At 38.3% G+C, this 25,338-nt stretch overlaps 1 protein-coding gene across 1 annotated transcript in view; it reads left to right on the forward strand.

Moving 5' to 3' along the window:
• R3HDM1 (R3H domain containing 1) overlaps positions 1-25,338 on the forward strand; it is a 100,272-nt gene that overhangs the window by 29,754 nt on the left and 45,180 nt on the right. Inside the window, 9 exon segments of the mRNA XM_084892251.1 lie at positions 5-113; positions 205-300; positions 5,004-5,041; positions 5,126-5,176; positions 5,278-5,504; positions 7,526-7,780; positions 10,419-10,570; positions 17,693-18,001; positions 25,141-25,264. Coding sequence (XP_084748377.1) covers positions 5-113; positions 205-300; positions 5,004-5,041; positions 5,126-5,176; positions 5,278-5,504; positions 7,526-7,780; positions 10,419-10,570; positions 17,693-18,001; positions 25,141-25,264 — 1,361 coding nt within the window.

Genomic DNA, 25,338 nt, shown 5'->3' on the forward strand with positions numbered 1-25,338 from the left:
TTAGACCTGATCAGAAATTTAATGAACATATTAAGGATGATAAAGGTGAAGACTTTCAGAAACGATATATCCTTAAGAGAGATAACTCTAGCTTTGACAAAGATGATAACCAGGTAATTTAACACAATTAGAACATTTTTTATATGTGCAGGACTTACACCAGCAGATTATTTTCCCAAGAATTATTTGTTCTCTTTTCTTTAGATAAGAATACGTTTGAAAGATGACAGAAGAAGCAAATCTATAGAAGAAAGAGAAGAAGAGTACCAGAGAGCTAGAGACCGTATATTTTCCCAAGATGTATGTATTCTATTTAGTTCTTCATGTTAGAATATATACTAATTGTATTATAGAGGTTTACTCCTCCCTTAATCTGCTGATTACATTTTAACCACATCTGTTACATACCAAGTTACCTTTTAGAAATATTCAATTTTATTCATTTTAATAACTTAATAGTATATAAAATACTATATTGTAGCTGTTACATAAATTTTTCAAAAGTTAATAGCAGATCAACTACGGGACTAATATTCTGAACTGAGTATATCTATATATATAAAAGTCTAAGCAACCATTATGACCCGTCAACTGAATAACCAGTTGACTGGTTGCTATGATGCACACTGACCACCAGGGGACAGATACTCAATGCAGGAGCTGTGGCCTGGTGGTCAGTGCTCCCACAGTGGGAGTGCTGCTCAGCTAGCCAAGTTCACAGCTAGTAGTACAGCTGCAGCAGTGCATCTCCCACCTTCGCGGCAGTGCTGCTGAGCTGCAGCATCTGCAGGCGTAGTGGGGCCAGGATGAGCTGGAACGATGGAACGATGCAACGATGCAACGCTGGGCTCGGGCTCTTCCCCGGCTGCCTACCACTTTGCACACTACTATATCTCTTGGAGGTTGTTGGACAACCGGTACCTGCAGTCCAACATTTCCCTAGGGGTCCCAAGTTATGAGAGAGCACACACCAGGCTGAGGGACCGCACCAGTGCATGGATTTGTGCACCAGGCCACTAGTCTATACTAATAAAAGGGTCATATGCTAATTAGACTGTATGTCTTCTGGAGAAAGCCATGGTGGTGGGGATTGAAGCAGAGGTGGTTAGGGGTGATCAGATCAGCAGGTGAAGAAGTTAGGGGTGATCAGGCTGGCAGGGGAGAGCAGTTAGGAAGTAGTGATCAGGTGGGCAGGGGAGGGCAATTAGAGGGCAATCAATATGACAGGGGAGGGCAGTTAGGGGGTGATCAGGATAGTAGAGGAGTGGTTAGGGAATGATCAGGCCAGCAAGGGAGTGTTTAGGGGTGATCACACCAGCAGACAGAGGCTGTTAGTGGCGATCAGGCAGGCAGGCAGATGAGCGGTTAGGAGCCAGTGATCCCAGATTGCGAGAGGGATGTCCAACTGCCAGTTTAGGCCCAATAAACCAGCGGTTGGACATTCCTCAAGGGGTTCTAAATTGGAGAGGGTCTAGACCGGGCTGAGGGCCCCCCCAAGCATGAATTTCTTGTATTGGGCCTCTAGTGTATGTGTATATATACCCCTAAAATGCAAATAGACCAAATGGTGGAATAACCAAACAACCAGTCACCGTGACATGCGCTGACCCCTAGAGGGCGTGCATGGAACATGGTGGGCATAGGCTGCGGTGGGATGGTGGAATAAGTGAGTGGGTGCACCAGACCAAGGTGGCATGCCGGTCGCTGTCATCCAGGCAAGCCTCTGGTGGTTACTGAAAATTGTTTGCTCCCGCTGGTGCCAGCCCTGCTCACACCCACTGCCGATACCAGAGCTGCCATTCACACCCACAGCTGGTGCTCAGCACTGGCCACTATCACTCAGCAAGGTCAGCAGGTGCAAGTGATGGCTGCCGGCCCCAATTGCTCCTCAGGGCTTCTACACCTCCCCCTGCTCCTGAGGTTCAATCAGGGCCAGCAGCCGCCTCTCAAACCACTGTGGGTGACAGCCCAACTTGCACCTGCTGCCAGTGTCAGAGCCACCACTTGTAACCACTGCCAGCATCAGCCCTGCTCACTCCCACAGCCAGCGCTGGCACCTGATGATGAGCCCAATCAATTGTGCAAGCCGTGGCTGCCTGCCCCGATCACCCCTGAGGGTTCCCCCATTCCCCCCACCCCCCCCCCACCCCCCCCACTCCTGCAGGGCGATTGGGGCAGAGGCTGCTGCTCACATCCATTGATGTCACCAGCCCCAATTGTTCTGTGCCATCAGTGTGTGCGAGCAGCACCAGCGCTCAGTGCTTGGGAGGAGCGGTGGGAGTGGGGCTGCCAGCAGATGGGACCAGGGGGTGCTGCAGGAGGGGCCAGGCTCGGGCACAGAGGATGAGCTGAGACCCACCCCCTTCCCCACTGCAGCCTTAAGGCTTACAGTTCCTTTCAAGTTGCATAAATTTGTGCACTGGGCCCCTTAGTTGTTTTTATAATATTTTTTTCTTCCAGGTTTGAGATCTTTAGAATAACTTATTTTAATAAAGCTAATTGATTTTTTAAATTAATATTCGTTTTCCAATTTTTAATTGGTTATATGAAAGACATCTTTTTAAGTGGCTAGTTAGTTTATGCAGATACTCTATAAGATAATCGGTGGTTGGGTTTTACCAATATCTGTTATGCATCTGTTTTGTGTGGTACTATTTACTATTCAAGGATATAATGAACATGTATAGTTTGTGTTAACATTGCCAGAGATGGAAATCTCCTCTATATTCAAAAAACAAAGAGTACATAACATTAACATCTAGACCATTAAGAATTTACAATATTTATTCAACAAATATTTTTGAGCACCCAGAGTAGGTGCTATGCAGGGCATAGTAGAGCATACCCATGGATAGTTACTACAATAATTTTTTCCCCAAAACAGCTTTTATATGGTAGATAGTATCATTACTTTTGTTTTATAGGTAAAGAAATTGAGGCTCCAGGAGACTAAGTAAAATAGCCAAAGATCATACAGCTATAAAATGACAGAATTGGGATTTCAACCAAGGTCTTCAGAACTCAGCCTAAATGAGATATATTTTTTTCTAGTTTATAAGCAATACATGGTCTTTATCCTTGATGAGTAGCCAGACAATGGCAGTGTGGTATGATTTGTGTAGAGGCATAAAGGTAAAATAAGGACTCCGCATAGAAGCACCACATACCATAGCTGAGGAATGAGAGAGAGTTAGCTTCCAAGAGGAGACCTGAAGGACTAAAGTGTTCCAAGTAGAAGGTATTTGCAGAGGCCCAGTGATGAAGGACAATTTGACAATGAGGATTTGAAAGATTCAGAATACTTGGATTTTAGCTAAGTGACACAGGAAATGAGGAAAGTTTAGATTGGACAAATAAGCAGAGGGCATATGATCCTAAAAACTAGTTCAGATAGGTGGGTTTTTACCTAGAGCAGAGAGCAAACTTTTTCTTATAAAGGGCCAGATCATAAATATTTTAGACTTTTTTAAATTATATAGTCTATATTGCATCAATTGAAATCAGTCTTTTTAATTTGAAAGCACAGAAGGAGTTTCAATAAAATTTTATTTGCAAAACAAGTCTGACCATAGTTTAGTGACTTCTGGTGGCTGAAAAACTTTTTTTTTTTTTTTTCATTGATTTTGTACAGAAAGGAAGGGAGAGAGATAGAGAGTTAGAAACATCGATGAGAGTCATCGATCAGCTGCCTCTTGCACACCCCCTACTGGGTATATGCCCGCAACCAAGGTACATGCCCTTGACCGGAATCGAACCCAGGACCCTTCAGTCCCCAAGCCGACACTCTATCCATTGAGCCAAACCGGTCTGGGCCTGGTGACTGAAAAACTTGTTAGAAGATTGTTGTAATAATACAAACAAAAATAATGGTTGCCTGAGCATGAGAAAAGCTGTGTTGAGGCATAGCTGCTTGTTCACTGCTGCAGCAAAAGCCATAGCTGAGGAATGAGAGAGTTAAGCTTCACCTGAAGGGTAAAGTACAAGTAATCAAAGTATTTGGTTAATGAATGAAGTGGAATCTACTGACTGGTGTATACCTTGAATATCCTCTCATATAATAATCCTATATCATATAGTGGTAATATGCAAATTGACCCTCATGCCATCACAAGATGGCTGCACCCACAGCAGAGGCAGGATTCCCCAAACAAATGATCAGCAGGGACCTGAGGCTGCGTGGCAATGGGCTAGACAGGGGAACTCAGGCCTGCCCCCCCACCCGGAGGGGCTTGACTAGGGACCTCAAGGCACACTGTCCCCCTCCTCCTTTCCCTCCCCCCCCCCCCCCCCCCACGGCCCAGACCGCAACTCCTGCCCATCCAGGCTTGATGGGGGACCTCAGGCTGCACCCTCTGCCCTAGCAGTGAACCAGGGGCCTGAGGCTACACCCCTGCCCCAGCAAAATTTGACAGGGGACCTGAGGCTGCATGCTCCCGCCCCCCCCCCCCCCCCCGCCTCCACCCTGCAAGAAGGCTTGATGGGGGTGGGCTGGCCTGATCTGGGTCTCACTCAATTTCGAGGCATGTGCAGGTGGGCAGGAACTTGACTCTGGGTCCCGTGGCAAGCCCCAGATTCTGACAGGAGGAAGATTTTCATATACATTTTACTAATTTTCTTTCATTTCTGACACTTCTATTATAGAGAAAGGGCAAATAGCAATATTAAAATATTTTCTCTAATTAATTCCCTTCTAATGTGCATGAATTTTGTGCACTGGGCCACTAGTATAATAATAATGGGTTCATTTATTTGGAAGAGAATATTTTAATTTCAAATTAATTTGTACCGTAAAAATGAATGGCTTCAAGCATTGTGTTACCAAGCCAATAAAATCCAGTATCATCTATTTGTGTACGTTTATCACCATGTGGATTGGGGGGGGGGGGGGCAATTAGGGATATTTTTTAAATACTATTACGTGTGACTTTTGTTGTCATCATTGGTTTAGAGATGGCATTGTATTTGGAAAAAGCTCAACTTTATATATCTATTCTTTTTTATAGTCCCTGTGTTCCCAAGAGAATTATATTATTGACAAAAGGTAAGGAAATTTTTGAACATTTATTTTGGTAACAATCTGACTGATGCTATTAGAAATAAAAATGTCTTATTAAAATGCCAACAGAATCCAAGATGAGGATGCCAGTAGTACCCAGCAGAGACGCCAGATATTTAGGTATTGTAAGCATGCTTTCATAGAGTATTGAAAAATTAAAGCATTTTTTCTTTTCGTTTTTGTCTCTATTCGCTTTTCAAAGTTTTATTTCTTAATCACAGAGTTAATAAAGATGCTTCAGGGAGATCAACAAATAGCCATCAAAGCAGCACCGAGAATGAGCTGAAGTACTCTGAGCCACGGCCCTGGAGCAGCACAGATTCAGACAGCTCTCTCCGCAACTTTAAGCCCGCTGTAACCAAAGCCAGCAGCTTCAGTGGAATTTCTGTCCTGACAAGGGGTGATAGTTCTGGAAGCAGCAAAAGCATAAGTAGGCTTTCAAAAGCAGGTATAAATATCTGTCTAGAACTGTGCATTCAAAACATCAGTTTCCCTAATGTTGTCTTGAGTTCTTTATGTTTCATACAATTTATATAACTATCCTAAAATATAAAATTCCTATCAGCAGTGCATTGAGCCCTTTCAAAGAACTTAAAAGATAATGTTTATTGACATTAAGGTTCATTCTCTATTGTGACATAAACTTAATCATTTTGGTTCAATGAAATGTCATCTCTTGTTTGAGTACCCAGAGGTGGTTGGAAATTCTTCAGTGCTTATAGTTGGAAGAGGATGGTTTCTCGCATAGTATTATCTAACAGTGATTGCATTTTCACCTAATATCAATTACTGTTTGGATTTCTTATAATAAGTTCTTCATTTGACACTCAAAAATGAATAAAATTACTGAGAAGTTTTTGAGAAACTTAAAACTAAAGAAAAATAATACAATGTAATTGTCATGAATGAGTGGAGATTTTAATAACATCCTCATTCTTTTAGCTTCTTTGCATTTAGAGCACACAACATTTAGGCTCATAACATTTTCTCTTTTCAATTTCACAAACTGGCTTCAATACGAAGAAAGCTCTCAGGATCCTTTTAGATCCTTATTTTGATCCCAAAATGAGCATGAACATCAGCAGAAGTTGCTCCCTCTCGTTAGCCTATTTGGGTCAACCTAAACAATTGCTTTTGTACCGATAGCAATTGAAGGGAGAGGTGTGTATTTAAAAGTGATAGTATTTTTTTAATCCCTGACTCTAGTCAATGCTTTAAATATTAAGGCTTGCAGATTGCACTTGTCACATTTTTAACTTATATTGTAGCTATCACTAGTAAAAATGTCCTGGTACATATGATAGAATATTGCTAAAAATAGGTAAGCTTGATGAATATAAGAAATATGCAATGTACCAAATATACATTTATTTGAAAAATGCCCATAAAGTCTTCATAACAGAAAAACTACTCATGTAACATGAGGTCATCATTCAGACACTACCAAATTAAAACATTTTAAGAACATGTACTATTTATTATCTGTGTTATTTTTAGAGATAAAAAGAAATATTATTTAAACCAATAGAAAAAATATATATTTTATATAGTTCTGGTCAATAGTCATTTTAGCACAACTTAAAATAGAAGTTGTCTTTCAGAGAAAGTCTGTATTTGTTTATTTTATTTATTAAAGATTAATTCTCCATCCCAGAGTAACAGTTTACATTATCAAAATCTTTCTTATTTATTCACCTTTAGCTATTATACTGAAAGTAAGTGACATTTTCTTTCTCATTGTCATAAAAAGTGAAATCAACTGCAGGCATAAAAGCAGTTAAAAATAAATTATCAAATTATTTTTAAAAGTACAGTGAGAAATAAATTTTAGCTAATGCTAATATAAGTAATTGGATTTTTTATTGCTATCTTTGCCCCTTGATATGATTAAAAAATTGAGAGATGACTTTACATTATAGGAAAATGCTATAATTATGAGCTGAAAATGAGTCTTAATGAAACTTGACAAGTGTTTCTCTTGCTAGAGAATTTATCTTTTTTTTTTTTTTTTTTTTTTTTTTTTTAATTCCTACACTACTCCTAATCTCCCTGTGTTCTTATAGATAAGGTGTTTCTGATATAAGAGGCTTTGGGCATTTGGCTGTGCTAAGTTCTTTTCCCTGTGGGAAAATTATAATCTGTATATTTCTAGATGTTAATTTGAAAGGTAAAATGTATAAAACTTTGTTGTTTTGGATAATGTGCTTTTTGTAACTGTAGCTGGTGTTATTATAAACATGCTGGTTGCATGCTTTAGCCATGTCTTTAACAAGTTGAGTGATCAGTTTGCCATATTAAACTTGTTTATTGTGGGGAGGGAAAGCAAAATTATTCAGTAAATCAAAAGTAATCAATGCCTTTATGTGGTAACTACATGTTATGCAATGTGAATTTTACTGTTACATATTTAAAACATGCATTTTTTGTATGAGGTTTAAAAAATCCATATTTTTCATTACTCCTCCCTAGGTTCTGAGTCTTCTGGTAGTGTAGGGTCATCTACGGGCTCTCTTTCTCACATCCAGCAGCCTCTTCCAGGTACAGCTCTCAGCCAGTCTTCTCATGGCGCACCTGTCGTCTATCCAACTGTCAGCACTCATAGTTCTCTTTCCTTTGATGGTGGCCTGAATGGGCAAGTCGCATCTCCTAGCACTAGCTTCTTTTTGCTTCCCTTGGAAGCGGCAGGCATACCACCTGGCAGTATTCTGATCAACCCACAAACAGGTTGGTATCCCAAAAAAAGGTGTTTATTTCAATTGAGATATCAGGAGTTACCTGAAAATTAAAGAGTACATGTTAAATCTAATATCTGTAAATGTGTTGTTAGCTATTTATTTCTCATACGTAATTAGCACTTTTCCTAGAATAAAATTTTTCCTTTAATAAACACACTTTTGCTAGAAATATGTTAAAGGTCATATTTATATCAGAAAGTATGTTTCTTGGTATGATATCATCTTTTATGCCAAATAATGGCCTAACTGTAACTAAAAACAACTCATTTCCTAGAAATGAGACAAACACCTTTGAAAGAGCTTTATTTGATTAACTTTTGATAGATGGAGTTTTATTGCATTAAAGCTTTATTCTGGGAAAATAGTATGCATTTCATGAAGAAGAAAGTTAGAATGAGGTGGAAAGAACATGTAAGTAATTGTACTTTGAAATATGCTCATTGTTTTCTGCTGAGGAAAAGCTAAAGGAGATCTTATTAGTAAAAGAAAATAGGTAGTCACTGAATTAATATTGACCAAACATTCTTTACAATTAGAAACTGATTTGCATATACTGAGCATTTAATGTGTGTCATATACTGCTTTAAATACATTATTTATAATCCTTATAACATCCCTGTTGGTAAGTTAAATTCTCATTTACAGATAAGGAAACAACCTCTGAGAGATGCAGTTATAATACAATTCATTATGTCCATTGTCAAAAATGGCTTATGTAGAAAAAGTTTGATCTTTTAAAAGATAACAAGAAGTCTTAATCTCTCTTCAAAACAGCATAGCTCACTTATTTGGTAAAATAATGAAAACCTACAGCATTTGATAACCTTCCTTAAAAATTGACAGTCTTAGCTGATGTAGTCACATCAAGATGGTAGTAGCAAGCAAGGTAGATGCAGGTGAGAGTGTCAGGGTCGCAGAGTGTTCCTTTTGTTCCTTTTGTTCTCTCTCGCTGAGAGAAATCCATAGCTTTGAATTCATTGCTTTCAGATTTCATTTGTATTTTTTTTTCCTTTTTTTAAGATAAAAGTATTCAAACATCCATTCCTATTCAAGAATTGAATTAACATAAATAATTCGGGTTTTGCTTAATAACAGTTATCTTCTTAGCCTTCGGATTTATTATATCATTAAATTTCCTATTTCCTGGTGCAGGATATAAGATGATTTAATATTTCACTATCCCGTAGTCTTTTTCATTCAAAACATATCAGTTAATATATTTTTGGTAACCTGATTGATTCTATTGAGTAGAGAATAATAGAGTAAGGAACTAGTCAATCTGAAATTAAATTGTATTCTTCATTTTAAATGAGTTTAGAAGTGATTTCTTTGCATAATATTTTCAAAATGAACAGTCAGCAAATATCCAGCATGACTTGTTTTTAGTTATTTATAACCAGCACATAAATTGTCCGGAAACTAACTGATAAAAATAATTTGACTTTGGAGGACTTTTCCCACTTTAGCAATGGCACAGTGGATTCTTCTCTTCCAAATATTATGTGTCATAGGTTTTTAAAAAATAGGGATTTATCATAGAAGAAATTATGTCTTGAAGGCAATGTAAAAAGCTTTTATTCAAACTTCTCTTATTTTCTTCTGTATTATTCCCATATTAGATGGGTATCATAGTCAGTGTCAATTATTTCACATAGTCTTTTTAAAAAATAAAATAATCTAATGTATAGTGAGGAAAAATACTAATCTTGGAATCTATATGTGTTTTGAAAAAAATCTGGAAGAAGGTATCCAAATAGTTAACGATAATATTATGGGAGATTTATTTTCTTTTTTATATCTATTTGTTGGTTATTTTCCTACAATAAAAATATTAGAAAAAGTTGTTTAGAATGTGTGTAGAGAAAGAATAAAATTTACTCACTAACTTAATATATCCCTCTGATAATTAGTAAGCACTGAAAACAAGCCTTAGAATCCATATTAAAGCTCTCTTGTTTTCTCTTAACTATCAATAAATCTCACTGAAATTAAAAACAATTATTTTAGAAAATAATTTAGAATTTAAAAATTATTTACCATTTTTAACAAGTTAGAAACTACAAAATAAAGATACTGCCATCAAGTATATGTTTAAAATTCAAAGCTGTCTACCATTTAAATTTTTATTCAGTTTTAATTTTATTAGTTAAATATACACAAAGTGGTCTGTAAATTAGCTATTTCCCACCACCTGATCAAGGCTAATTAATAATGTTCTAGTATCCCAAAGTCAAGCATTTTGTTCTTAAAACTGAAATGTATTGCAGCACTAAAGCACCACAATCTTGTAACTAAACTCTAGAGCAAGATGTATTCAGAAGCCAGAGGCTTTCAGAAAATAATGTGTATTATAAAATATACTTGAGTAAATTTTGAAGAAGCAGCCTTACAGTAAAACACTGCAGAAACTTTGGTATATTTAAGTGGGAAAAATAAAGACTATTAATAGCTCCATATAAGGTCAGGCTTTGCCTCCTAAGCTAGAAAAGTCTTTTGGTTTTAAAAAACTTAAGGCTTTGAAATTGTGACTAAGGATTGTAGACATGTACTGTAAATTGTTACTAGAATGACCTATTTTCAAACTCTGCTGTAAATGAATTTTTTCCCCTTCTCTTTAAATTTTTTAGGTCAGCCCTTCATAAACCCAGATGGGAGTCCAGTTGTGTATAATCCTCCTATGACTCAGCAGCCCATTAGAACCCAAGTGCCTGGACCTGCACAGCCACCTCTGCCACCCCCACCACCTCAACAACAACCAGCTAATCACATTTTCTCACAGGTGCACATATCCACGATTACCTAATGCTAAGTTCACCCGCCTTTGCATATTTGGGACTAAATTCACTAATTATAATTGAGATAGCCCATGTAAGTATCTCTTAGAACTTTAATATTCTCCACCAGTGATGTCCCACTCACTGCTTATAGGAAGAGAGAGGTTAACTTCAAGGGCTTTTCAGCTAATAAATACAGAATATATATGCGGGAAAAGGGAATTTTGTATCTTATGAGCCTCTGGTGAGTATTTTTTCCCTATTTCACAACAGGAAGAAAAGGACAAGAGGTATAAAAATAAAACTAGGATTGTTCATTATCCCAGTGATGACAGTGTGTTTTAAAATTCAACAGATCAGTAGTTTGAAGAAACTGAGTTGAGTTGTTCAAGTTCTATACTAAAAATTTCACTAATGAGAAAATGCAGAGTAATTTCTTGTGAAAGAAGTATGGTGATAAACTTGAAGTAGAGAATTTTCATTAGCTTTGCTCACAAATTATATCATTTGTATGTAGGGATGAAGAATGTACAAGCCATTTGATAAATTTATCAAATAGTTTGAAGTGCTGAAAATAATTGTTCTTCTGGCAATTAACACTCCCAATACTGGGCAAGGCAGTTTATCTAAAGTAAATGGACATCAAGGTTTTTGATGCATTCCTAAGATATAAATATGAATTCATATATATAGAGGAGATTGCCTGAAACTATTTCCAAAAAGACTCATATTTACTTCCCAACCCTGTTTGATTATGTATACCCAGTTACATATTAAACAACCTAAAACTCCCTTCCTATTCTTCTCTGCTTGAGCTTAATTCAATTTGATCCTAAAGTGTTTTTCTTTCATTTTGCTATCATGTGGTGTTTTTTGTAGCACTGTGTTTTTCACTAGGAATTTTATAGGACTGATTTTCATTTTATTTAATTCAGTTAAAATAATGTTAGTCTGGTAACTTCAAAAAATTCTAAGGATTTACTTATGGTTATGTACCTCTTAAAAATAACTTTGAAGACATATGTAAAACATAAGACAATAAAAAAAAAGTTGTTTATAACATATAAGTTCGATTTAGTTATGAAACTATTGTAAGTGAAGATGTAGTAGACCATTTACTTTAGAAATAAATTTCTTATTGGACTATAATTTGAAATCTTAGGGTATGCATCAATTTTTCATGGCTCTTTTTCCTGACATTCTTCATAATTCATCATCAGTTATAAAAATAGAGAATGGATGAACAGATGACACTCAGTAACTATCTTTTGCACACTAGATAATCATCAACAGAATTTCAAATAACCACACAAAAGAATGCGGTGATTTCCAAAGCCTGCAGATGGGCTACATTTCTTGTAACCAATCACTTTAAGTGGATGCTGTTTGGCAGCCAGTTAACATTTTAAATAGGAAAAGGAGGTGCTAAGGCTTTTTTTTCCTAAGTGGTATCAAAATTTTATTTTGGCCCATCGAGCCTGGCTCAGTTGAGCATTAATTTAGGAACCAGGAGGTCACAGTTTAACGCCCATCAGGTCAGGGCACATGCCTGGGTTGCAAATCCGGTCCCCATTGGGGAACGTGCAGGAGGCAGCTGATCAGTGATTCTCTCTCACCATTGATGTTTCTATCTATCTCTCCTTTTCCCTTCCTCTATGAAATCAATAAAAATATATTTAAGGGGGGAAATGCCCAGCTGGTGTGGTTCAGTGGTTGGGGCTCAACCCAGGAACCAAGAGGTCACTAGTTCAATAACTGGTCAGGGCACATGCCCAGGTTGCAGGCTCTGTTCCCTTAGAGCAGTGTTTCCCAAAGTATGGTACGCGTACCCCCAGGGGTATGGAAAGAGTTTGGTGGGGGTATGAGTTGCACCAGAGTTTGGTGGGGATATGCACTGCACCATGCTTAGCTGCGACTAATTCTACGTTCTCATGAGTACAACCTGTTTCTATCCCTGTCCCTTCCTTTCTCTAAAAAACAATAATAATAATAATAAAGACATTAAATATCTTTTTTTACTTTGATTGGCCAGTTTTTCTCAACCCACATTTTTCTCATTACCACTTGACAATCTGGTAGACATTAATACATACCCTTGGTGCTCGTAGTACTCTTTCATTTATCACAGAGCAGGCTAAAGTTTGTATTTCATCTAACACCTGCATAGTAGGTCAAGTTGTCTGGAAGAAAGTTATATCTTAATGATTGTCTCCCTTAACATCACGTTTAATACCCTGGAACTTCTAAAGCTACTACACCTCACTTAATGTGTTAGGTGCTGTCATCCATGAGGAAGCTTGCTCATTTCTAGTTGAGAAGTTAGTGAAGAAACAGTAGGTACTTCAAGATTTTTCAGCTTTTACCTTTTCTAGTACTTTAATTCTAGATTTCCTTGAAAGGTTCTAAACTAATATAAGCCTTTCATATTTTTAGAAACTCTTGCATTAATACTGTAAAAATGCAACTCATTTATGCATCTTAATTGTCATAAAAATTTCTTCTTTTTTAGATTATCCCCTAATACCATTGGTTTATTTTGCAATTTGAAAGTATTCTCTTTGGAAATATTCCAGAGGGAGATTGATATATATATACATTTTGACCAAAAGTAAGAGTTTTTATTAGGTAAAATTGCCTGGGTTCCTCCATTGCTTGCTAACATGACAGTACAGGTCACTTAACTCACTTTAGTCTGATTGCCCACAAATAAAATGGATTATGATTATAATAACTTTTAAGCCAATATGTATATTACCCCCTTTGTAAAAAACTATGTAAATATAATATTGGAAATCTAAATCAGATGTCAATGTTAGCTTATAAATGGCCAGCAATATTCCATAAAATTTAAGAGTGATTAAATTTTTTTTTTTTTTCAAACACCTGTTTATTGAGTGCCTTTTGGAATCTCTTTTTCCCTGAAATGTAGGCGTGTACCATTAGTGAAAAAAAATTGCAAGAACTAGTTTTCTCAGCTTGTTTGTTTGTTTGTTTTGTTAATCCTCACCCAAGGATATTTTTTCCATTGATTTTTAGAGAGAGGGGTTGGGGGGAAGAGAGAGAAAGAGCGATTGGTTGCCTCCCTCAAAACAACGGGTCTGGGGAACAAATCTGCCACCCAGGTATGTGCCCTTGACCAGGAATTGAACCAGAGACTCCGGTGCGCAGGCCAACCCTCTACCACTGAGCCACTCTAGCCAGGGCAAGTTTCTCAGATTTTAATAAAAATTTTTAGTTGCAAGAAAAATATATTTCTCTTCTGTATATAAAAGAGATGTGTTTGTGTGTCTGCATGTTCTTGTATGTATGTGTGTGTTGTTTCTTTAGGCTGTTGTTCTTAATGGTACCTCTAATACATTTTTCTTTAAAAAAAAATTTTAATTTATGCACTTCGGTCCCAAAAGAGTTCCTCACTGTGCCATATCAAATAAAGGCAGTAACTGGCATAGATGTTATGTAAGTAATTACTGTCTGATAACAAAATAAGTTAAGTTTTTATTTTATTATTTAGTGTTATGTAACTAAATAGAGCAGCCCTTTCATCAAATCAGGAAGGAAGGAAAAGTGGTTTTGTTTTGACTGACATAAACCAGGGGTGTATTGGTTAGATAATAGGATTTAAAATAACTGTTTCAGTGAATCAAATCTTTTTATGCCAAAGTTATCTTTCTAATTGTGTATTAAATTTAAGCATAGGTAAATTCTCAAAATGTTTACTATGTAGAGTTTCCTCATTTTGCATTGTTTTTGTTGTTTCCTACGTGGTTGTGTTGAAGGTTGTGTTAACTAGACTTTATAAATCTAGTTAAAGCTATTGCCAAAACAAATACGACTTTCCATTTTTTGCAGTTTTTCTTATATTTTATTCTGACATTAACGTTGTTTGCCAACCTGTTTGTCTTGGCCTGGTTGTTTTCTGCAGTCCTCTTCACAGCCTATTCCATACTCTACAGCTCATTACCCATCCCCTCCTGCCAATCTTACCCACCCAGCAATACTCTGTGGTACTATTTCTCTGTTCACTCCTTCATTGTTTTTGTGGATGGATGTGTGATAAAGGCTCATGAATGTGATTAAAGTCAGGGATACATATATACTGAAAAGTGTTTCTATCCTGTATTAGAAATAAATTAATTTTCTTTTCTAAAATACTAGAGGCCTGGTGCACAAAATTCTTGCACTGGGGCTGGGAGAGAGGGTGGCCCTCAGCCCTGCTGTGCCCTTTCCCAGTTCTGGATCCCTCAGGGGACATAGCAGTGCGGCAGGCGGCCAGGGAAAACCCTGAACCGATGCCTGGCACCCCATCACTCCCACTCATCCCGGGCCGCTGCGCCTTCTGTCGCTGAGTCAGGAGAAGCTCTCCACTTTGGCAGCTGCATTTCCCAGCCATGAGCCCCGCTTCTGGCTGAGCAGCGCTCCCCTTGTGGGAGCACACTGACCATCAGGGGGCAGCTCCTGCTTTGAGCATCTGCCCCCTGGTGGTCAGTACACATCATAGTGACCAGTCGTTGTAGTCATCCCATTGTAACGGTCATTAAGCTTTTATTATATAGATTTGTTATATTGGCTTTTCAGTGTTTGCATAATCTCTAATCTTTTCCTTCCTTTCATAATGAAATAATTTTCATGTAGACAATTATTTCTAGTCCTAACATGTTTTCACTGCTTTTCTCATGGAGGTCAGTGTAGCTCAATGCAATCCTGAGATGGCAGCTTTCATCTGGAGATAGGCTTTCGATCTTTCCCCAAAGCCATAGGCCCAGTATACTTAGTGCCAGTTACTAGGGTGAATTGAAACTTAAAACTACAAGAGACATCCTCCTGAGTAAATTTCTAATGAAGATCTCTAGATATGTAGTTTGTAACTATAAAGTAATGGTACCTCCTTTAATTTCAAGTATGCCCCCAAGTTATACCGCACATAGGGCTCAGTTGCACCACTGCTGTGTTTTCTGTGTGACCTGTAGTTAGTAATCATATGAAACAGTGATATACGGTACTTCTTGCATAGTGCCTAACATGAAATATTCAGTAAATATCAGTTTCCTTCCCTTAAAATGAATCTCCCTAATAACATTCTTTCCCCATCACATTTTGAAAATGTTTTCCAAGTTAAATTACTAGCTATATCTTAAAATCACTCTGCACTTTTTAGAAATGTTTTATTTTATTTGGGATAGTTTTGTTTTGAGCTGGAGGCAACCTTATTTACAAGCTTTGGCTCTTAATGATTTTTAAAAATCACTTCCAGGCTGAAAAATGAAATTTTGCCAGCATTTTAAAGATTGACAACATGAAAAGGAATAACATAAAAGCCTCAAAATGTTTTGGAAAATGGCAGATCATTGGAATAACAAAATTGACTTTTTGCAAAGATGACTGTAATGGTGGTGTGCAGTTATGGTATCTCTTTTTAAAATATTGGTAATTACAACTAGTGTATTTAGATATATATTTTCCCTTTTGAAATTATGCATTGAGTTAGGACAGTGGTCGGCAAACTTATTAGTCAACAGAGCCAAATATCAACAGTACAACAATTGAAATTTCTTTTAAGAGCCAAATTTTTTAAACTTATTCTTCTAACGCCATTTCTTCAAAATATACTCACGCAGGCCGTGGTCTTTTGTGGAAGAGCCACACTCAAGGGGCCAAAGAGTCGCAGGTGGCTCTCGAGCCACAGTTTGCCGACCACGGAGTTAGGAGAACAGAGCAGCTATTTGGGAGAAGTAAAACCATGTATTTCCAATCATTAAATCAGGTTCCCATTTTCATCCCATATCTTTGCTATAGTCTTAATTTACTTGGGGGGTGGGGGGGGGACAAAAAACACTGCGGACTCTAGAAATTACAGACATGTAACTTTGATCTGACAACTTCATTGCTCAATATTTTAAGTTTTTAACTTTTTTTCAGTTTTCCTCTTAGCAAAATATGGAGGTGTGGTATATATATATTTTTTTAATATATTTTATTGATTTTTTTTTTTTTACAGAGAGAAAGGGAGAGAGATAGAGAGTTAGAAACATCGATGAGAGAGAGTCATCAATCAGCTGCCTCTTGCACCCCGACCCCCCACACACACACACACACTGGGGATGCGCCCGCAACCAAGGTACATGCCCTTGACCGGAATCGAACCAGGGACCCTTGAGTCTACAGGCCAACTATCTATCCACTGAGCCAAACCGGTTTCGGCAGGTGTGGTATATTTTGTTGCCAATTTGTGGCTCCTTGAGAGCAGAGAAATGCCACTTTAACTCCGTGGTTTTCATTTCAGAGATGATATTATCTAGTCAGAACTGGTATTTATATTGTTGAGCCAGAGTAACATTTGTCGGGTAACATAAATCACAACCCTATCTTGGCTGGGCACCATTGCCTGCTCACCAAGTAGCAAAAGCAGTAAGAAACTGTTGTTTGGATTTCATTTGTTTAACGTGACTTAAAGAACAGATTGAAACAGATTAGAGAAGAATAGAATTAGGGCTAAATTATTTTTGAGAAATTAGAAAAAGGACAAGGTAGATAGATTTTCTATTTAATTTCTGGTAGTATATTTGTTAGGTATAATAGGAGACACAAAGATGCTTTTAGTGAATCTTGCCTACTAGGAAGAGGGGCAGTGATTTAAAGTGAAGAATAATTAGTACTGTGCCTTACTAGTTACCTGGAGTTTTAATTCCTGTCAGTTTCACTTTTACATCCTAATGCGATTTTTTTTATTATTATTATTAAATTTATTGGAGTGACATTGGTCAACATCAACATATAAGTTTCAGGTGTGGGTTTCTATGTTAATGTGCTTTTAATCTTTATTTAAATAAGTTTTTTTTTATTGCTTGTGTGTGAAATGTTACACCCTACTCTTCTGCATGTTATGCATTTCCATTATATGTATTTTATAAGCAATTTGTAGTGATGGCATTGTAATATTCCTCCTTCCTGCATAGGAGTTTTAATTTTTTTTGAAGCTGTTCTTTTATTAAGTCATGTCTGATAAAGATATATGATTTCCATAATATACACTATTGCAACTCATCTTAAAATACAGGAAGTAGTTTTCTTTGATAAGTTTGATCTGTATAGGGAAGGCATACTGATTTAACTTTTTCCTTTTTTGTCAGGACAACCTTGGGTCTCAGTTTAGCCACATGAGTCTTGCCCGCCAGCCATCTACAGATGGTTCTGATCCTCATGCTACCATGTTCCAGTCCACTGTTGTTCTTCAGTCCCCACAGCAGTCTGGTTATATCATGACAGCGGCTCCTCCACCACCACTACTGCCACCACCACCTCCTCCTCCTCCTCCCCCTCCTCCTCCCCCACTGCCACCTGGACAGCCCGTCCCTACTGCTGGCTATTCTGCTTCTGGTCACCCTGTCAGCCAGCCTGTGCTCCAGCAGCAGGGATATATTCAGCAGCCCTCACCACAGGTAGGTCACTTTTTCACCTCCCTCTCTGTGGGGGCTTTCATTTAAGATAACTTTTAGCTTAGAGTCTTTTTGTTCATTTGTTTTTTGTTAATCCTCACCTGAGGATATTTTTCCATTGATTTTTAGAGAGAATGAAAGGGAGGGGGAGGGACAGAATGAGAGAGAAATATCAGTTGGTTACCTGCACTAAAGTAAGGCTGGGGATTGAGCCTACAGCCCAGGTATGTGCCCTTGACCCGAGACCCTTAAGTCCTCAGGTTGATGCTCTATCCACGGAGCAAAACTGGCTAGGGCTACATTAGAGTGTATTTGTCATTTGACAGGGAAAGAATTTGTGCAAGCCCAGCTGGTGTGACTCAATGGTTGAGTGTGGAGGCCAGGGTTCAATTTTGAGTCAGGGCACATGCCTGGGATGTGGGCTGGATTCCCATTAGGGGCTATGCTGCAAGAGGCAGCCAATCAATGATTCTCATCCTTGATGTTTCTATTTCTCTCCCTCTCCCTCCCTCTCTGAAATTGATAATAAAAAAATTTTAAAACATTTATAAGGATGTGTAAGCAAAACTTGTCATCATTTTCTTTTCTTTTCATCATTGATTTTCAAGTGCTAGATAACAACATGACAGTTGAGTAAATTATGTGATTTTGGAGTTTTCCTTCTGACTCAGGTTTGTTTTTTATCATTTGCTTAAATAAAACACATTAAAGTAAATGCACTATAAAAATAAAATGCAGCGCTAGTGGGTTTGGCTCAGTGGATAGAGCATCAGCCTGCGGATTGAAGGGTCATAAGTTCAATTCCTGTCAAGGGCACATGCCCTGGTTGCAAGCTGGTTCTCCAGTAGGGATCGTGTTGGGGGGACAGCCGATCAATGATTCTCTCTCATCATCATTGTTATTTCTATCTCTCTATTTCTCTTTGTTCCTCTCTGAGTTTAATAAAAAAAAAAAAAAAAATACATATATGTGTGTATATGTATATAAAAAAGCATTTTTATAAGTAAGTAAAATGCATTTTGCCCACCTGGCATGTCTCAGTGGTTTAGCATTGACTCATGAATCAGGAGGTCACAGTTCAGTTCCCAGTCAGGGCACATGCCTGGGTTGTGGGCCAGATCCCAGTGTGGGGCATGTTCACCTTTTTCTCCATTAATTTGGAGGAATGTTTCCACCTTTTGCCTTTGTGAATATTGCTATTAATAAAATGTAGGTACATGAATTTATTCAGGTATCTGATTTCATTTCTTTGTGTATATACGTAGGAGTAGAATTGCTGGTTCATATGGTAACTCTGTATTTAACTTTTTGAGGAACCACCAACTATTTTCCATGATGCCTGTTTTTTGTTTTTTTTCTAATATATTTTATTGGCTTTACAGAGAGGAAGGGAGAGGGATAGAGAGTTAGAAACATTGATCAGCTGCCGCCTACACACACCTCCTGGGGATGTGCCCGCAATCAAGGTACATGCCCTTGACTGAAATTGAACCTGGGACCCTTCAGTCCGCAAGCCGACTCTCTATCCACTGAGCAAAACTGGTTTTGGCAATGATGCCTATTTTTTAATCAGATTGTTTGTCTTTTTGTTAAGTTGCAAAAGTTCTTTATATATTTCAGATATTAGATCATTATCAGATGTCTATTTGCAAATATGTTCACTCATTCTATAGATTGTCTTTACTGTCTTGATAATGTATTTAATGCACAAAAGTTTTTTTTATTTTGATGAAGTCAACTTTATTCATATTTTCATTCTGTTACTCATGCCTTTATCATATCAGAATTCAGACAAGGTCATGATTCATCCATGTTTTCTTCTAAGAGTTTTAATGGTTCTAGCTCCTATATTTAGATGATTTATCAATGTTGAGTAAGTTTTATAATTGGTATGAAATAAGGATTCCACTTCATTTTTTGTATGTGTGTATTTATTTGTTCCAGGATCATTAGTTAAAGAACCTGGATTTTTTTTTGGGGGGGGGGGGGGGGTTGAATAGTACTGATACCCTTGTCAAATAACAGCTAACCTTAAATGTAGCTGATTTCTAGACTCCCGCTTTTACAATGTTCTATATTTCTCTCTTTATGCTGATTTATTACTGTACCTTTGTGAGGAGTTTTAAAATCAGGAAGTGTGAGTTCTCCACGTTTGTTCTTCTTTGTCAGAATTATTTGGACTGATTTCTGGGCTCTGACTTTTACAATAGTCTACATTTCTGTCTTTATGTTGTTTTACTATACCGTACCCTTGTAAGAAGTTTTAAAATCAGGAAGTGTGAATTTTCCAAGTTTGTTCTTCTTTGTCAAAATTGTTTGGAATCATGATCCCTTGTGATTCCATATAAATTGGACAGTTGGCTTTATCATTTCTGCAAAAGAGCCCATTGGAATTTGATAGAAATTGCCTTGAATCTGCAGTTTGTGTTTCTTGTTACTGCCATCTTAACAATACCGAGTCTTCAGTATTAATAAATATAGGGTGCCTTTTTAATTTCCTTTTTGTTTTGTTGTTTCTGCATGTAGTATTTTTTTAAGAGAAGTATTTCCATTTTTTTTTTAATATTTTTTTTGATTTTGGAGAGGAAGGGAGAGGAAGAGGGATAGAAACATCAATGATGAGAGAGAACCATCGATCAGCTGCCTCCTATATGCCCCCCATCAGGGATTGAGCCCACAACCTAAGGCACGTGCCCTTGACCAGAATCGAACCTGCAACCCATTCATCCACCGACTGATGCTCTATCCACTGAGCCAAACCGGCCAGGGGCTGCATTTAGTATTCTTTAAATATCAATTGATATTGTCTTGTGGTTTATAGTGTCTTTCAGATCTTCTACATCCTTATGTAAATTTTGTACAGTTCTAGCAAAAATGATTGTTGGTTTTCTACTTCTCCCTTAAGTTCTATCAGTCTTTATATAGTATTTGAATCTACATTGAACAATTCATATTTATTACGCCTTCCTGATATATTAACTCTTGTTGTGAAATGGTTTTCTGTTTCTATTACTATTATTTGTCTTAAAATCTATTTTATCTGATTTTAATATAGTGACTTCAGCATTCACTTGATTCACATTTAAATGAGTTTTTTTCACCCTCTTATTTGCACGATTTATACCTAAAGTGTCTTTTACATACAGTAAGTATATAGTTGTTGTTTTAGATGTCTTACACAATCTGATTAGAGTATCTAGTTCTTTTATCTTTTATATATATTGACATGGTTAGATGCAGGTATCCTATATTGCTATTCGTTTTCCAGTTGTCTGTATTTTATTTCTGCTGCTTTTCCTGCTTTTTGTATTATTTGAACATTTTTGGTGGGATTTTTTTCACCACCTGAGTCGTATATGCTTTCTACTGGCTTTAGAGAGAGGCAGAGGGAGAGAGAAAAAACAACAATCATTTGCCCCCTGTACATGCCCCAACTGGGGTATGTGCCCTGACCAGTAATCAAACACACCACACTTTGTTGTAAGAGAAGCATGTCAAACTCAAAGGCTAACACGGGCCAAATAAATGCTGCAAGTTTAACCTGCTTGGGGGATGTTGCTCTAATCCACTGAGCCACACTGGCCTTGTCTTTTAGTGTTTCATTGTATTTCGTCTGTTGATTCCTTATCTACAGCCATCTGAATCTTGTTTTTGTGTACTAATTAGAAAGAGCAACATCAATGATGAGAGAGAAACACTGGTCAGCTGCCTCCTGCACGTCCCCTGCTGGGGATCGAGCCCACAACCGGGCATGTGCCCTGACCAGGAATTGAACCGTGACCTCCTGGTTCATAGGTTGATGCTCAATCACTGAGCGACACCAGCTGGGCAGCAATATAATTCTTTTTACCCTCTCTCCATTGTTATATATATTACATGTATACACTGAGTGGCCAGATAATTATGATCTCTGAACATATAATAATCTGGCCACTCAGTTTGTGTGGGTGTGTGTATGTATTAGAGGCCCAGTGCATGTATTTGTGCATGGGTGGGGGCCAGAGGGAGAGGACAGGAGTAGTTGGCTGGCCTGCCTGCTGGTCGAACTCCTGGTCGAAGGAACAATTTGCACATTAGCCTGTTATTATATGGGATATACACTGAGTGGCCAGATTATTATGCATTCAGAAGTCATAATAATCTGGCCACTCACTATATGTATTATAAACAATAATATAATGATAATTTTTACTATAAACAGTATGTCTTTTATTTAAGAAAAAACATTATTTATATACTAGAGACCTGGTGCACTAAATTCATGCATGGGGGGTGTGCCTCTTAACCCAGCCTGCACCCTTTCCAATCTGGGACCCTTCGAGGCATGTCCAACTGCCCATTTAGGCCGGATCCTAATAGGATCCCTCTCATAATCTAGGACTGCTGGCTCCCAACTGCTCGCCTGCCTGCCAGCCTTCCTTCCTGATTGCTCCTAATTGCTTCAGCCTGCCAGCCTGATCACCTCATAACCACTCCCCTGCCAGCCTGATTGATGCCTAACTGTTCCCTTGCCAGCCTGATTTCCCTAACTGCCCTCCCCTGCAGGCCTGTTCCCACCTTTTCCCCCCCAACTGCTCGCTCCTGCAGGCCTGGGTCCACCACAATTGCCCTCTCCTGCAGGTTTGATCGCCTCCAACTGCCCTCCCTTGTAGGCCTGCTTCCTCCCATCTGCCCTAACCTGCTGGACTGCGCCCACATCTGCCCTCCCTTGCAGGCCATCTTGTGTCCACATGGGGGCAGGATCTTTGGTCACATGGGGGCATCCATCTTGTGTGTTGGAATGATGGTCAATTTGCATATTACTCTTTTATTAGATAGTATAGAGGCCTGGTGCACGGGTGGGGGCCAGCTGGTTTTCCCTGAAGGGTGTCCCAGATCAGGGTGGGGGTTCCCTTGGGGTGTGGGGTAGCCAGAGTGAGGGGCCTGTGGTGGTTTGCAGGCTGGCCTTGTCCCCTGGCGACCCAAAAGGAGGCCCTGGTATCTGGGATTTATTTATCTTATATAATTGAAACTTTGTAGCCTTGAGCGAGCTAAGCCTCCTGCTCACTCTGTGGCTACAGCCACTTTTGTTGGGATTTATTTATCTTCTATAATTGAAACTTTATAGCCTTGAGCAGAGCCAATCCTCCAGCTAGCTCTGTGGCTGCCGCCATTTTTATTGGGATTTACTTATCTTCTATAATTGAAATTTTATACCCTTGAATGGAGGCCTAGACCTTCCAGGGTTTGCGGAAAGCGTGGCTTCCTCCATTGCTGGGGAAACCCAAGCTTCTTGCTCGCTCCCTGGCCGCAGCCATCTTGTTTGGGGTTAATTTGCACACTCGCTCCTGATTGGCTGGTGGGCGTGGTGGAGTTAATTTGCATATTGCTATTTTATTACATAGAATGTGTATATACATACACACATACATACATGCTGAAAAGTCTAATAATAAATGAGACCTAAAATCAGGACATATTATTTATTGCTGATAACTCTAAGAAAAATTAAGGAATCACATCTCTATTGTGTCTAATCTTTAAAAGACACAAGAATATGACAGTAAATATTGGGGATTCATGGCTTATAACCAATCTAAAAATTCTTTACTTGGCTGGTTTCCTAATGAAATGGGCATTCTTGAAGATCTTCATAGGTTTCTGTCTTTTAATAGTAACCCAGTCAGAAGAGCAGAGCCTGAGAGAGCCAATGAACTGAAAAATGTTATCTATCACATACTGCTACATCACTGGGTCATTCTTCACCTCAAACTAGATGAGATTACCTTAAGAGAAATTCAAAGCAGATATAAATAGCTCTGGAAGGAAAAGTAAATCAAGTTAGTCTTACTGGCATTTTGTCCACCTTTATTAAGGCATAATCTATACTAATAAAAGGGTAATAATCTAATTAGACCAGGTCGATGGGACATCTTCTGGTTGTCTGGTCTTTCTGGACAAAGTCACGGTGGCAGGGGCCAAGGCATTGGCAGTTAGGGGTGATCAGGCCAACAGGCAGAGGAGGTTAGGAGCGATCAGGCCGGCAGGCAGAGGAGGTTAGGAGCGATCAGACCAGCAGGCAGAGGGGTTAGGGGCAATTAGGCCTGCAGGCAGAAGGGTTAGGGGTGATCAGGCAGGCAGGCAGAGGGGTTAGGGGCAATTAGGCCTGCAGGCAGAGGGGTTAGGGGCAATCAGGCAGGCAGACAAGTAAGTGGTTAGGAGCCAGCGGTCCCAGATTGCGAGAGGGATATTCGATTGCTGGTTTAGCCCAATCCCTCAGGGTTTCCTGCAGGATCCACCAAGGGGTCCCGAATTGCGAGAGGGTGTAGGCCAGGCTGGCTGAGGGACTCCACCCCACACCCCACACCCCGTGCATGAATTTCATGCACCAAGCCTCTAGTTGACAAATAAAATTGTATCGGTGTTTTAATTTGCATAAGAAAAATTAAGGAATGGGATCAGTTCAACTGTGCATTAATGTGGAAATGAATAAAGTGTCTTATTTATATAATGATTGTTATTCAACATTTAACTTGAATGAGCTAGTGGTACATGTTTAAACCAAGAAAAGTCTCATAAATAATGTTAATTGCAAAATAAGTTGCATGAAGATTTAGTAGAGTACCATAATGTAATTTTTTTATATTCTCAACAGTTTATACATGGGTAACAGATATATAGAGGGAGATATATTAGACATTTTATTTTGTGGGGGTTTTTTGGGTTGGGGGGGTAGCATTTTTTTTTTTATCTTTTCATTTTTTATTAAGGTATTATATGTGTACATGTCTTACCATTCCCCCCCACCCCCCCCCGATATTAGACATTTTAAAACATTTACAGGAATAATATATTCTAACTATAGGATAATGGCTTTTTTTGTGGAATGTGCAACCAGACAATTTGGAGTGATCCTTCAACCATATCAGTAGTATTTGGTTTTGTAAAAGAGAGGAGAATCTGAAACAAATATGACCCCAAAAAATTAATATCTACTAAGTCAGATTGGTAGAAGTATTTATATTATATGTTTGAAATTTAAAAAAAAAAAAAATTCAGTTAAAGCTAAGAAAAACAGTTTTCAGATGATCGGTGTTGAAAGAAATTAAAAGATTTTATTGCAAGTAAAATTGATTTTTTTTTCCTCTCAATACTTATCCTAGATGCCAGCCTGTTATTGTGCTCCAGGCCACTATCACTCCAGTCAACCTCAGTACCGCCCAGTCCCTTCTGTCCATTACAATTCACATCTAAACCAACCACTGCTACAGACTGCACAGCAGACAGGTGAGTAGTATTTCTGTCATTAATTCTTAGTGCTCAGGTACTGCTTTTTTTCATCCTGCTTCATTTCAGTCTTA

Source organism: Pipistrellus hanaki (genome assembly GCF_964339955.1).
Source record: "Pipistrellus hanaki genome assembly, chromosome: 8".
In the NCBI taxonomy this organism is placed as follows: Eukaryota; Metazoa; Chordata; class Mammalia; order Chiroptera; family Vespertilionidae; genus Pipistrellus; species Pipistrellus hanaki.